A 14329-nucleotide genomic window follows, 5' to 3' on the forward strand; every position below is an offset into this window, starting at 1 on the left:
CATTCCTTCTCTCTCTCTCTCTGCTTGCAAATAAAAAATTAAAATATTTTAAATTATATCAAACTGTATTTTTTAAATATGCATAGCTTAGTTTATACCTCAATTAAAAAAATAAAAGATAGGGCCAGCTGGATGTGGTGGCTCATGCCTTTACTCCTAGCACTTGGGAGGAAGAAGTAGGAGTATCACCATGAGTTCGAGGCCACCCTGAGACTACATAGTAAATTCTAGGTCAGCCTGCACTAGAGTGAAACCCTACATCGAAACTCCCTCCCAAAAAGTAGGGCCAAAGTAAGGGTAAGACTCATGACAACGTGTTCCACCAAACACAAAATGGCCTGGATATCCATGACCTTACAGTGCCTGACACTACCTACACGAGACCATCATTATAGGAGGAAAAGATGGTGACATCAAAATAAAAGAGAGACTGATTAAGAAGGGAAAATGTAAGATGGAGAGTGAAGTTGCAAAGGAGAAAGTGGGAGGAAGGAGGGAATTACCATGGGTTATTGTCTATAATTATGGAAGTTGTCAAAAAAAAATTTAACAATAGAGGGGCTGGAGAGATGGCTTAGTGGTTAAGCGCTTGACTGTGAAGCCGAAGGACCCTGGTTCGAGGCTTGATTCCCCAGTACCCACGTAAGCCAGGTGCACAAGGTCATGCATGCATCTGTAATTATTTGCAGTAGCTGGAGGCCCTGGTGTGCACATTTTCTCTCTATCTCCCTCTGTCACTCTCAAGTAAAAAATAAATAAATAAAATAAATAAAGATGTGCTGGAGAGATGGCTCAGCGTTTAAGGCACTTGCTTGCAAAGCCTAACAACCCTGGTTCAATTCCTCAGTACCCACATAAAGCCAGATGCAGAAAGTGGAGTTTATTTGCAGTGGCTTGAAGCCCTGGTGTGCCTATTCTCTCGCCCCCTGGCCCCCACTGCCATCTCTCTTCTTGGAAGTAAATAAATAAATGATATTTTTAAAAATTATGCCAGGATTATAGTCCCAGCACTTGGGAGACTAAGGCAGGAGGATCACAAGTTCAGGGTCCTGGGGATGGAGGTACTTGATGAGACCTAATTAAAAAACATCCCTAGCCAGGCATGTTAGCACATGCCTTTAACCCCAGCACTTGGGAGGTAGAGGTAAGCGAATTACTGTGAGTTTGAGGCCAACCTGGTGCTACAGAGTGAGTTCCAGGTCAACATGGGCTAAAGTGATACCCTACCTTTTTAAGCGGGGAGCCACATTTTTTTTAATTTAGTTGAGAGCGACAGACAGAGAGAGAAAGTGGCAGATAGAGAGAATGGGCATGCCAGGGCCTCCAGCCTTTGCAAATGAACTCCAGATGCGTGCACCCCCTTGTGCATCTAGCTAATGTGGGTCCTGGGGAATTGAGCCTCAAACCAGGGTACTTAGGCTTCACAGGCAAGTGTTTAACTGCTAAGCCATCTCTCCAGCCCCCACATTTTATTTATTTATTTGACAGAAAAAGAAAGAGAGAATGGGTGCACCAGGCCTCTAGCCACTGCAAATGAACTCCAGACTCGTGCACCCCTTGTGCATCTGGCTAACGTGGGTACTAGGGAATCTAACCTGGGTCCTTTGGCTTTGCAGGCAAACGCCTTAACCACTAACCCATCCCTCCAGCCCCAAACCACATTTTTAAAAACAATTGTCATACATATATATGATATGTATATATATTAAATATTTATTTTGTTCTTTATTTTCAAGATGAGAGAGAGAATGGGTGTGCCAGGTTCTCTTGCCACTGCAAACAAACTCCAGAGTATGTGCTACTTTGTGCATCTGCCTTTACATGGATACTGGAGAATTGAACCCTGGCTGTTGCAAACAGAAACCTTAACCACTGAGCCATCTCACTGGCCCACATAATACATTTTGATCATAATCCCATCCTATTACTTTGATTTTTTCCCCTCGTTCATCCCTTTTCCACTGAACTCCAGCTTCCCAACTAGTCCTTCTATTTTGTTGTCATTTTTTTTCCCTTCTCCAGTAGCTGAGAGGACACATTGATAGGTCTGGTGATAGGTGATATCAGCGGTGAGGCAGGTCATGAATGCAACTACTACTTTGTGTCAGGAAGGCAGCGTTCCAGAGCACTCCTCCCCATCTTTTGACTTTCTGTCCACTTCCTCTTTCACGTGGTCCCTTAGCCTTGGAGGGTGTGGTAGAGGGGTCTCATGTAGTGCTGAATACTCACTCAACTCTCACTTTGTGTCCTAATATATAACCTATTTTAGAAAAAGTTCCAGCCGGGTGTGGTGGCACATGCCTTGAATCCCAGCACTCGGGAAGCAGAGATAGGAGGATTACTATGAGTTTGAGGCTACCCTGAGAATACAGAGTGAATTCCAGGTCAGCCTGGGCTAGAGTGAGACCCGACCTTGAAAAACCAAAAAAAAAAAAAAAAAGAAAAAGAAAAAGTTCCATACGCTCCTGAAAAGCATGTGTATTCTGCAGCATTTGGATGGAATGTTCTGTACATGACTGTTAGGTCTACTTGTTCTGTGATGTCATTTAATCCAGATGCTTCTCTTTATTTTTGGCTAGGGTGACCTGTCAGTTGGTAAGAGTGGAATATCAAAGTCACCTACTACTATTGTGCTTGGATTAATCTGTGACTTTACTTCTCACAGTGTTTGTTTAATAAGATGGAATATACCTGTGTTTTGTGCAAATATGCTTAGAATTATAATGTCCTTTTGTTGGATTGTTCCCTTAATCAGTATAAAATGACTTTCTCTTTTTTTTTTTTTTTGGTTTTTCGAGGTAGAGTTTCACTGTAGTCTAGGCTAACCAGGAATTCACTCTGTATTCTCAGGGTGGCCTCCAACTCACAGCAATCCTCCTACCTCTGCCTCCCAAGTACTGGGATTAAAGGCGTGCACCACCACGCCCAGCTTAAAATGACTTTCTTTATATCTTCTGACTAATGTTGGTTTGACATCTATCCTGTCAGATATACACTTGTTTTCCAAGCCCATTTGTTTGAAATGCTATTTTCCATCTTTTCATAGTATTTTTGGAGGTGAGTTTCTTGGAGGCAAGAAACAGAAGGATTCTGCCATTTAGTCCATTCTGATAGTCTGTTTCTTTTGATTGGGAAATTGAGACCATTAAAATTCAGAGCTGATGGGGCTGGAGAGATGGTTTAGTGGTTAAGGCGTTTGCCTGCAAAGCCAAAGGTCCCAGGTTCAATTCCCCAGGACCCATGTAAGCCAGATGTACAAGGAGGCACATAATTTAATTTGAAGTTTGTTTGCAGTGGCTGGAGGCCCTGGTGCGCCCATTCTCTCTCTCTTGCTCTCTCTTTCCCTTTCAAATAAATAAATAAATAAAATATATTTTTAAAAAATTCAGAGCTGCTACTGAAAGATGTGTATTAATTCTTCATAAAAAGGATACAAGTTGGAAAGGAAGAGATCAAGTTATCATTATTTGCAGATGACATGATTCTATACATAAAGGACCCTAAAGACTCTACCAGCAAACTGTTAGAGCTGATAAACACCTACAGCCATGTAGCAGGATACAAAATAAATACATAGAAATCAGTAGCCTTCCTGTATGCTAACAACAAACACACAGAGGATGAAATCAGAGAATCACTCCTATTCACAATTGCATCAAAAAATAAATAAAGTACCTTGGAATAAACCTAACCAAAGTGAAGGATCTCTACAATGAAAACTTTAAAACACTGAAGTGAGAAATTGCAGAAGACACTAGGAAATGGAAAAACATCCCTTGTTCCTGGATCGGAAGAATCAATATTGTGAAAATGGCAATCTTACCAAAAGCAATCAACACATTTAATGCAATCCCCATCAAAATTACGATGGCATTCATCACGGAAATAGAATAAACAATCTAAAAATCCATTTGGAAGCACAAAAAAATCTCAAATATCTAAAACAATACTGAGCAACAAAAATAAGGCTGGTGGTATCACCATACCTGATTTTAACCTATACTGCAGAGCCATAGTAACAAAAACAGCATGGTACTGGCACAAAAGCAGACAGGTAGATCATTGGAATAGAATAGAAGACCCAGATGTAAGTCTGGGTAGTTATAGCCACCTGAAAATATTCACTGGAAAAAAGACAGCCTCTTCAGCAAATGGTGCTGGGAAAACTGGATATGTATATGTAGAAAGATGAACATAGATTCTTCTCTCCGTGCACAAGAATTAAGGCCAAATGCATTAAAGACCTTAATATCAGACCTGATACTCTGAAACTGCTAAAGGAAAAAGTAGGGGAAACCCTTGAACATATTGGTCTGGGCAATGACTCCCTGAATATAACCCCAATTGCTCAGGCAATAAAACCACAGATTAGCTGCTGGAACCTCATGAAATTACAAAGATTTTTTTATGGAAAAGGACACTGTGTGTAAGTAGAAGAATAGATTAATGGGGGTGAAAGGCCCAAGTGAGGTCAGGGGAAGAGATTGAGTAAAGGAAAGGTGGAGGGAGGGCTAATCAAAATCTAAGAGGATATAAATAAATCATATGGAAACCTACTGTTTTGGACAATGGAACACTCAGGAGCCGTAGATTGTTGCTAGAAAATTTTCAGTGCCAGGGATGGGATACCGTCCAGTGAGTTGTTGGCCAGGGAGGCCCCTGAGCAGCATGGGGTGGATGGGCAGACAGACAGACAGACAGACAGAGGGAAGGAGAGAGAGAGGTGAGCGGCATGAGGCAGATGGGCAGACAGACAGAGGAAAGGAGAGAGGGAGGTGAGGGGCATGAGGCAGACAGACAGACAGACAGGGAAGGAGAGAGGGAGGTGAGCGGCATGAGGCAGATGGGCAGACAGACTAGACGGTCAGACTGAGCTTCAAAAATAAATAAGTATTAAAACTCACCCACCATAGTTCAAGAAGTTTTGTAGAAAAGGGAGCAGAAAAATTGTAAGGGCCACAGATTGAGATATAATGCCGAGAGGCATTCCCTCCTCACAAAATAACTGACTGCCACAACACATAAACTGCAACCCCATGGGGAATACCAAAATCCCCACTGAGAAAAGTCCCTAGTGGAATGGGGGCAGAGAGGAAGGAAAAGAGAGTACCAACACATGATATCCATATGAAACATCTTGTTAATAATAATAATAAAAAACATTTTTAAAAAATAAAAATTTGATTTTTCTGTTACTAAATAAAATAATAAGGAGAAAAGAAAATTAAAAAGGGTACTAAAAGATGTTTTTATATTTTCAAAAATATCAAAACTGGGGCTGGAGGGATGGCTTAGCAGTTAAGGTGTTTGCCTGTAAAGCCAAGGGACCCAGGTTTGATTCCACATGTTATCCAGATGCACAAGGGGACACATGCATCTAGAGTTCTTTTGCAGTGGCCAAAGACCCTGATGCACCCATTCTCTTTCTACCTATCTGCCTCTTTGTCTGTCTGTCGCTCTCCAATAAAAATAAATGAAAATGTAAACAAAAAAATAAACCTCTTTATTTAAAAGAAAAAAGAAGTAGTACAAGTGGCCAACAACTGCACAAAAAATATTCATCTTTAGCAGTCACGAAATAAGTCCAAAGTACATTGAGGGCCTGGGGAGATGGCTCAGTAACTAATGGCACTTGATTGCAAAGCCTGTCAGCTCAGGTTTGATTCTCCAGCACGCATGTAAAGCCAGATGTAAAAAAAAAAAATTGCACATATCTCTAGCATTTGTTTGCAGACAAGAGACCCTGACATGCCTGTGTACATAAACATATGTACAAATAATTTTTAAAATATTTTTTATAAAAACATATTGAAGACCCAGGCATGGTGGTGCATGCCTTTAATCCCAGCTCTTGGGAGGCAGAGGTAGGAGGATCACCATGAGTTCGAGGCCACCCTGAGGCTACATAGTGAATTCCGGGTCAGCCTGGGCTAGAGTGACACCCTACCTCAAAAAAACCAAAACAGAAAAAACATACATTGAGAGCCAGGTGTGGTGGTACATACCTTTAATCCCAGCACTTGGGAGGCAGACATAGGAGGATCGTGAGAGTTCAAAGGCCACCCTGAGACTACATAGTGAATTCCAGGGTGAGCCTGAGTTAGAGTGAGACCCTCCCTCAAGGGAAAAAAAATCCCAGAGCCCACGTAACAAGGTGGCTCATGTGTCTGGAGTTTGGTTTGAAGTGGCTAGAGGTCCTGGCTCACCCATTCTCTATCTGTCTGCCTTTTCTCTCTCTCTATCTCTCTCAAATAAATAAAATAAAAAATATTTTTTAAAAAAAGAATTCTAGCCGGGCGTGGTGGCGCATGCCTTTAATCCCAGCACTCAGGAGGCAGGGTAGGAGGATTGCCATGCCCTCAAGGCCACCCTGAAACTACACAGTGAATTCCAGGTCAGTCTGAGCTAGTATGAGACCCTACCTTGAAAAAAGCAAAAATTAAAAAATTAAAAGTTTCTATCTCACCCTCGTCTGAATGGCTGTAGTTTGAATGTGAAATGTCCCTCTTGGGCTCATGTTCCCAGATAGTGGCACTGTTTGGGGAGGTTGTAGAAACTATAGGACTTAAACTAGCTGACAGACCTAGGCCACTGCCAGGGCCAGGCTTTGAAAGCTATAGTCCAGCCCTTTGTGTCTACTTTATATATGTGCTGGGGAAAACTGAATTTATATTGGCAGGCTTTGTAAACAAGTGTCTTCAACTACAGAACCATCTTCCAACGCTATTTTTTGTTTGTTTGTTTGTTTGTTTGTTTTTGTTTTCTAGAGTTTCAAGGTAGTGTCTTACTCTAGCCCAGGCTGACCTGGAATTCACTATGTTTCTAAGGGTGGCTTCAAACTCACAGTGATCCTCCTACCTCTGCCTCCCCGAGTGCTGGGATTAAAGGCATGCGCCCCCACACCTAGCCTCCAGCACTATTATTAATAGCTAAATTATAGAATCAATACAGGTACCCATCAGTGGGTATATAAAGAAAGAAAATGTGACATGTACACACACCATAGTGTATTAGTCAGCCATAAAGAAAAATGAAATCAAAAGGAGACATAAAGGGAAGAGAAAGGAAGGGAGGAGGATACTTAATAGGCTGATATTGTATATATGTAATTACAATGATTGTAATGGGGAGGTAATATAATGGAGAATGGAATTTCAAATGGGAAAGTGTGGGGGTGGGGAGGGAGGGAATTACCATGGGATATATTTTGTAATCATGGAAAATGTTAATAAAAATTTTTAAAAAAAAGAAAAAATGAAATCATGCAAGAAAATGGATGAACTGGAGGTCATAATGCTAAGCAAAATAAGCCAGATTCAGAAAAGTTATTACATGTTTTTTTGCCCCCTACTATGTGAAATCTAGGAGGGAAAGACATGAAATTAGATTGGTAACTATTTGAGAAGAGAAAGAAGACAGAAGGCTGGTGAGGGGGAAAAAGAGAGAGTGATAGGGGTATGAACATGATCAAAGTACCTTGTATGCATGTATGAAAATGTCACAGTGGGGCTGGGGAAATGGCTTAGTGGTTAAGGCATTTGCCTGCAAAGCCTAAGGACCCCAGTTCAATTTCCCCAGGCCCCACGTAAGCCAGATGCACAAGGGGGCACATGCGTCTGGAGTTCGTTTGCTGAGGCTAGAGGCTCTGGCATGTTCGTTCTCTCTTTCCCTCTACCTGTTTCTCTCAAATAAGTAAAATATTTTTAAAATGTCACAGTGAAATCTATTATTTTGTTCAATTATTATTCACTAATAAAAATTTAAAAAAATAACCTAAAGGGCTGGCACTCACATGCTATGGAAATATTTAAGTAAAAAATAACAGTTGGCTATGGTCTCCTTTTGACAGGATGGTTCAGAGAGGTCAGTCAACTGCCCAGCTTCACAGGAGATGGGTGGTCCTGTGTGTGCCTCATCCGAGTCAGTTGAGAAACCTTCAGGGCACCTGTAAGGTGTGCTTTATTTGCCTTGGCCAACTCTGAAGTCATTGTGATGTGAGCATTTTAGAATGAGAATGTCAGATTTAACAGGCAGACAGCCTAAAAATACTGACCTAGCGCCATTAGCTACTCTCCTTCAACCTCCTACCTGTTCCATACCTACATACATCTCCATAGCAAAGTTCACAGCTATATCAGTCATGACCACATGAGCCAGCTCACCCTCTGTTCTTATGTGGGGTGGGGATCTTGATATTTGAAGCAGCTCTTGCTGCAAATGGTCATACCTGTGTGCTTTAGGAATGACTAGAACTTTCTCAAGGGTTCTCACCTTGCAAGGATCAAGGAGGTGCAGCAGGAAGAATGAAAGGCCTGTGCTGTTCCATGTCAGGCTGGCCTTTGTTGCAGGTTAATGGGGTCAATCTGAGGAGCTGCAGCCACGAGGAAGCCATCACAGCCCTGAGGCAGACACCCCAGAAGGTGCAGCTGGTGGTGTACAGAGATGAGGCGCACTACAGAGATGAGGAGAACTTGGAGATGTTTCCTGTGGATCTACAGAAGAAGACTGGTCGCGGACTGGGCCTGAGCATCGTTGGGAAACGGTAACACTCAAGTTAGGGTCACCCTTTCACTTCATCTTATGAGAACACCAAGGTAAAGCCTACAGCAAACTAGTGATGGGATTTCTTCCAAGACAGGATGGAATGCCTTCAGGGTGGTGTGCCATAGTGTACTGATGGGATTTCTAAAGCTTGTCATGTCAAGATAGAGCTGGACCTAGTAGCCATTCCTATAAACCCAGCTGGGCTGCTCTGTTGAAGTGTGTTCTTAGCCATAGGATAAGGATTATAGTTATTGCTTCAAGATAATTTTAGTGGGTTCTCTTGTACTTGTGGGTCCAGAGCAACCACAGCAGGTTCTTTACCTCTACCTGCCCGAGAAGTCCCATTCAGAAAATGATTGTTTTGTTTTGTGCTTGTTTGTGTTTTGCTTTCTTTCAGCAGGGTCTCACTAAACTCACATAATCTCATGTTTCAGTGGGTTTTCCTTAGCTATCATGTGGGGTTCCATGAAACAATTGTCATATTTGCATTTTAGGTTGAATTTGCAAAGAGCATTTATATTCCTAGCACAGACTTTACACTGGAGGGAATCAGGGGTGTCTCTCTCCAGTGTACTTTCCCTCTCCATTGCACATTGCTTGCGATAGCTGAAGAGGGGATGTGTGCCCATTAGCTAGTTACTAATGGTGACAGTCTAGGACATCACAGACTCTATACAGCCATTAACATGAAGATGCAGCCAGGGTTTAATGAAGATCAGCTGAAGGGAGGAAAATGGTCCAGTGGGAGTCACACGCTTAGCACACATGAGCCCTTGATTCAGTCTCTAGCACCCCTACCCCCCCACAAAAAAAAATCAACTGCTACAATGTATTAAGTGAAACAAACACTAAATGCCAAACATGGTGGCTCATAACCTGTAATTCCAGCACACAGGAGTCTAAGGCAGGTGAATCACTGCAGCTTTGACGACAACTTGTCCCTATATATAATGAGTTCTGGGCCAGCTTGGGCTACAGAGTGAGACCCTGTCTCAAAAAAAAAAGTGGGGCTGGAGAGATGGCTTAGCAGTTAAGGCACTTGATAGCAAAGCCAAAGGACCCAGGTTCATTTCCCCAATACCCATATAAAGCCAAATTCACAAGGTGGCACATATGTCTGGAGGCCGAGGCACGCCCATTTTTTTCTCTCTCTCAAATAAATAAAAATATTTTTTAAAAAAAGTTGACCAGTAAGGTAAAAAGGAGACATAAAGGGTAGAGAAAGGAAGGGAGAAGGATACTTAATAGGTTGATATTGTATATATGTAATTACAATGATTGTTATGGGGAGGTAATATGATGGAGAATGGAATTTCAAATGGGAAAGTGTGGGGGTGGGGAGGGAGGGAATTACCATGGGATATATTTTATAATCATGGAAAATGTTAATAAAAATTAAAAAAAAAAAAGTTGGGGAATGGGCTGGAGAGATGGCTTAGCAGTTAAGCGCTTACCTGTGAAGCCTAAGGACCCTGGATCGAGGCTCCATTTCCCAGGACCCACATTAGCCAGATGCACAAGGGGGAGCACACGTCTGTAGTTCATTTGCAGTGGTTGGAGGCCCTGGCGAGCCCATTTGCTCTCTCTCTGCCTCTCTGTGTCTGTTCCTCTCAAATAAATAAATAAATGAAAAGTAAACTTTTTAAAAGTGGGGGAAAGGAAGGAAAGAGGGAATAGAAGGCAGAGGTGGTGTGTGTGTATATGCACATGTACATGCACATAAGCCCAGGGACACATGCATACTATGCACAGATACATAGCACATAGGTACTGTATAAGCCCCCAGGAAGCAGGCAGCACAGATGCCACTGAGAAGGGAATTTGGAGTCAGGAAACAGTGAAAGAAACTTCAAGCCAGGCATGGTGGTGTATGCCTTTAGTTGCAGCACTCGGAAAGCAGAGGTAGGTGAGTTTGAAGCCATCCTGAGACTACATAGTGAATTCCAGGTCAGCTTGAGCTAGAGTGAAACCCTACCTGGTGGGGCAGGGGGAGATGGACAAACTTCAAGGTATGCATTTAATTGTTTCAGTTTTGAAATATAAATTTATTCATCAAATACTTTCAATTGAGTCTGCAAATAAAAGGGCTCAGGTGGTAGAATGCTTGCTTAACATGCACAGTGCCCTGGGTTTGATCTCCAACACCACATAAACCAGGCATGCTTGCACACGCCTATAACCCCAGGACTCAGGAGGTAAAGGCAAGAGGATCAGGAGTTCAAGGTCATCCTTAGCTACATAGAGAACTCAAGGCTGGTGGCAGACACCTTTAATCCCAGAACTCAGGAGGCAGAGGTAGGAGGATTGCTGTGAGGTTAAGACCAACCTGAGACTACACAGTGAATTCTAGGTCAGCCTGAGCCAGAGCAAAACCCTAATTTAACCATCACCCCACACCCCACCCCCAAAAAGAAAAAGAAAAAGAAAACCTCAAGACTATCCTGGACTATATAAGCTCCTATCTCAAAAAGAAAAACCTCTGAAAATAAAGACAGGAAAAGAGTGAGGAGATTAGAAATAGAATAGATGTTAACAATTGGACTCACATGTTCTAGGAAAATACCCTGTTCATTTTGTTTCTGATGCTGGGAAAGGACCCAGGACCTTTTACATGCTAGGTGAGCACTCTGCCACTGAATTCTATCCTCTGAGCTGCAAACTGTTCATTTTAGAAGTATTAAACGCTACCTTTTCAATTACTACATTTGCATTTTACTCCATGAAAATGGCTCTTGAGACAATAAAAATAAATATACAATAGGCAAAAATGAATATACAGTAGGCAACACAAATAAGCATAACCTGAAGGGCAAATGCTCAGATATTTATTATTTAGAAAGTTAGTGGGTAGTATTGGACTTAATGTTTTTCTGGAATCCTGAGATTTAGGATTTAGTGCATCTATATATAGAGAAACTAGTCTCAGGTTTTAATGAAAAAGTAATTGGTTGTGCCAATCTCCCACTTTATGGTATTAACAGGAATGGAAGTGGAGTGTTTATTTCTGACATTGTAAAAGGCGGAGCTGCAGACCTGGATGGGAGGTTGATTCAGGGAGACCAGATCTTGTCTGTGAATGGGGAAGACACAAGAAATGCCTCACAAGAGACAGTAGCTGCCATCCTAAAGGTGGGTCCTGAGACACTTCCTGTCTGGCTGCCACTCCACGCACCTGGAGCTGTCATGTCTGCCTTCGTTGGGAGATGTCTAACTGTTACTAGAAATCTAGTTTCTGATTATTGCAAGTGATCAGGAATAGATTTGAAAGAAAGCTGTTATATTAACTTAGAGAATGGAGGAGAACCCGCTTGGGGTTTCTAGGCTAATTTTTCAGGTTTGTGAGAATTCCGTTTGTCCAGAGCTATCCTTTAACTTGGGGGTGTGGGCTCTGCTGGAGCATAGAATCCTCCTCCTCCCTCTCTGCTGCCATGGAGCACATAGTTAGGAGTTAGTCAATCCACCTTTTATTGCTGGAGAGAAATATAAACTAAGGCAAGGCATGGTGGTGCACACCTTTAATCCTAGCACTGAGGTAAGAGGATCACTGTGAGTTTGAGGACAGCCTGGGGCTACAGAGTGCATTCCAGGTCAACCTGAGATAGAGTGGGACTCATCCTCAAAAAAAAAAAAAAAGGGAGGGGGCTGGAGAGATGGCTTAATGGTTAAGCGCTTGCCTGTGAAGCCTAAGGACCCCGGTTCAAGGCTCGATTCCCCAGGACCCACGTTAGCCAGATGCACAAGGGGGCGCATGCATCTGGAGTTCGTTTGCAGTGGCTGGAGGCCCTGGAGTGCCCATTCATATTCTGTCTCTCTCTCTCTCTCTCTCTGTCTGTTGCGCTCAAATAAATAAATAAAAACTTAAAAAAAAAAAAAGATAGCCGGGCGTGGTGGCGCACACCTTTAATCCCAGCACTCGGGAGGCAGAGGTAGGAGGATTGCCGTGAGTTCGAGGCTACCCTGAGACTCCATAGTGAATTCCAGGTCAGCCTGGCCTAGAGTGAGACCCTACCTCAAAAAACCAAAACAAAAAAAAGAAAGAAAGAAAGAAAGAAAGGCCCAAAAGAAAGTAAACTGAAAAGCAATGTGGTAAGCCTGAGTTACGAGGCTCTGCTGAGTGGTCCCCTCACACTGGCTGTCGCTGAACTTGTGAGCACAAACTTCCCGTCCAAGTGGCTCTGCCTTGTGGACTCTTCTTCCCATTAAACTATAACCAGATGTCTCCCATTCTGGATTTCACAAATAACTATGGTAGCTTGTGCAAATTCAGATGGACTTGACTTTAGTTAGTATCCAGGGGAAGGTTTATATTTCTAAATTATCTCCCTATCTGATAATTCTGTTCTGCTCTTTATCACTTTCTCCTATTTTGCCCTTTGTGAATATTTCATCAGAAGGGAGGAGGAAGAATAGAGAGGTGAAGTGAAATCCAGTCTGTTTAATATATTTGTGGAGGTTGTGAGACTTGTGTTCTTTGGTTTGATTTTGGAATGACTGAGTCTCCTTGTGTGTTGCCTTTGTTCTCCTTCATAAGCCGTGGCTACAGAGATGAGTGGTGGCCCAGCTTTGGTGTTCGGAACATAAATGCTTTTGCATTTCATTTCTGTCCTTTTCTTGTCTTCCCAAGTGTGCCCAGGGACTTGTGCAACTAGAGATTGGGAGACTCCGAGCCGGTTCCTGGGCCTCCTCAAGGAAGACCTCGCAAAACAGCCAGGTTGTTGAAGGCTTCCCAGCTGAATGCTTACTCTCCTGCTCCCATTGGGAGACAACTCCTCATTTCATAATGTCTGATGCATGTCATATTCACAACACTAACTTAACAATGAAAGATGGGAGAAATATATATATATTTCCCTTTTTGATTCCCTGCAAATGTTTTGTTAGAACTATTTCTCTCTCCCACTATTCTGTATTGCTTATGCACACATGTACACAGCTGTGTTTATGTTAGAAAAGAAGAGGTAACATCTGGTGGCAATTTGACCCTCATTAGCACAACATTGTTCTATTCATCCAGTTAAATATTCTATAAATTTAATGTGTGACCAGCCACTCACACATGCTGACAGCAATTAATGGCATATTCCTGGGAGAGCAAAGCCCAAGGTTTTTCTTATGGGAGGGAGGAATGAGTGGGCAATATTTTGTGAGCTAGTAAATGTTTATTTTCAAGGCTGACGTGTCACTTTTTCTGAACAGAGTGTTTTCACTGTTTCCTTTTTTTTTCTCTGTTATAATGGTTGCCAGAGCAAGATGTTGGGCAATGTGTTTAGTCCCCTTAGCCCCACAATTTAACCGTAGAAATGTGCATGTGGTCCCTTAGTCTCCTCGGTGGGTTCTGGATAGGCCTATGTTTTGAGGTTACAAACAAGACTTCCAGCCCCCTCCCCCAGTCTTCACTTGAAGACACTCTCTGGTGTGAGTCACACTTAGCTGCTTCTGCATGGCTGTTTGCTGCCTCTTTTGATAATATCATTGATAGATAGAATACAGACTAGCTGACTCGTCTGAAGGGATCTGCGAAAAAGTAAAACCCAAACCGGGTGTGGTAGCACACGCCTCTAATCCCAGCACTCGGGAGGCAGAGGTAGGAGGATCACCGTGAGTTTTGAGGCCACCCTGAGACTCCATAGTGAATTCCAGGTCAGCCTGAGCCAGAATGAGACCCTACCTGGTGGGGGGGGGGGGTCAAACCCAATCTACACTGTTACATCCAGAATTTTCTTTTCCCACTTCTGGCTTATGTAGTAAGCAGCAAATTTACATACACAGACACACAGTGCTTCTG

General features: G+C 42.6%; 1 protein-coding gene across 8 annotated transcripts in view; it reads left to right on the forward strand.

The window, feature by feature from the left end:
* The window catches only part of Patj (PATJ crumbs cell polarity complex component), a 430613-nt gene that overhangs the window by 366375 nt on the left and 49909 nt on the right, over positions 1–14329 (forward strand). For 6 of the 8 annotated variants that reach the window (XM_045148899.1, XM_045148905.1, XM_045148903.1 and 3 more), the window contains 3 exons: positions 8349–8542; positions 11526–11673; positions 13169–13255. In XM_045148899.1, the coding sequence (XP_045004834.1) occupies positions 8349–8542; positions 11526–11673; positions 13169–13255 (429 nt within the window). Of the gene's footprint in view, positions 1–8348; positions 8547–11525; positions 11674–13168; positions 13256–14329 lie in introns of those variants that run through there. The other 2 variants (XM_045148902.1, XM_045148906.1) reach the window with 2 other exon arrangements.

This window comes from Jaculus jaculus, chromosome 5, assembly GCF_020740685.1.
Source record: "Jaculus jaculus isolate mJacJac1 chromosome 5, mJacJac1.mat.Y.cur, whole genome shotgun sequence".
NCBI lineage: Eukaryota > Metazoa > Chordata > Mammalia > Rodentia > Dipodidae > Jaculus > Jaculus jaculus.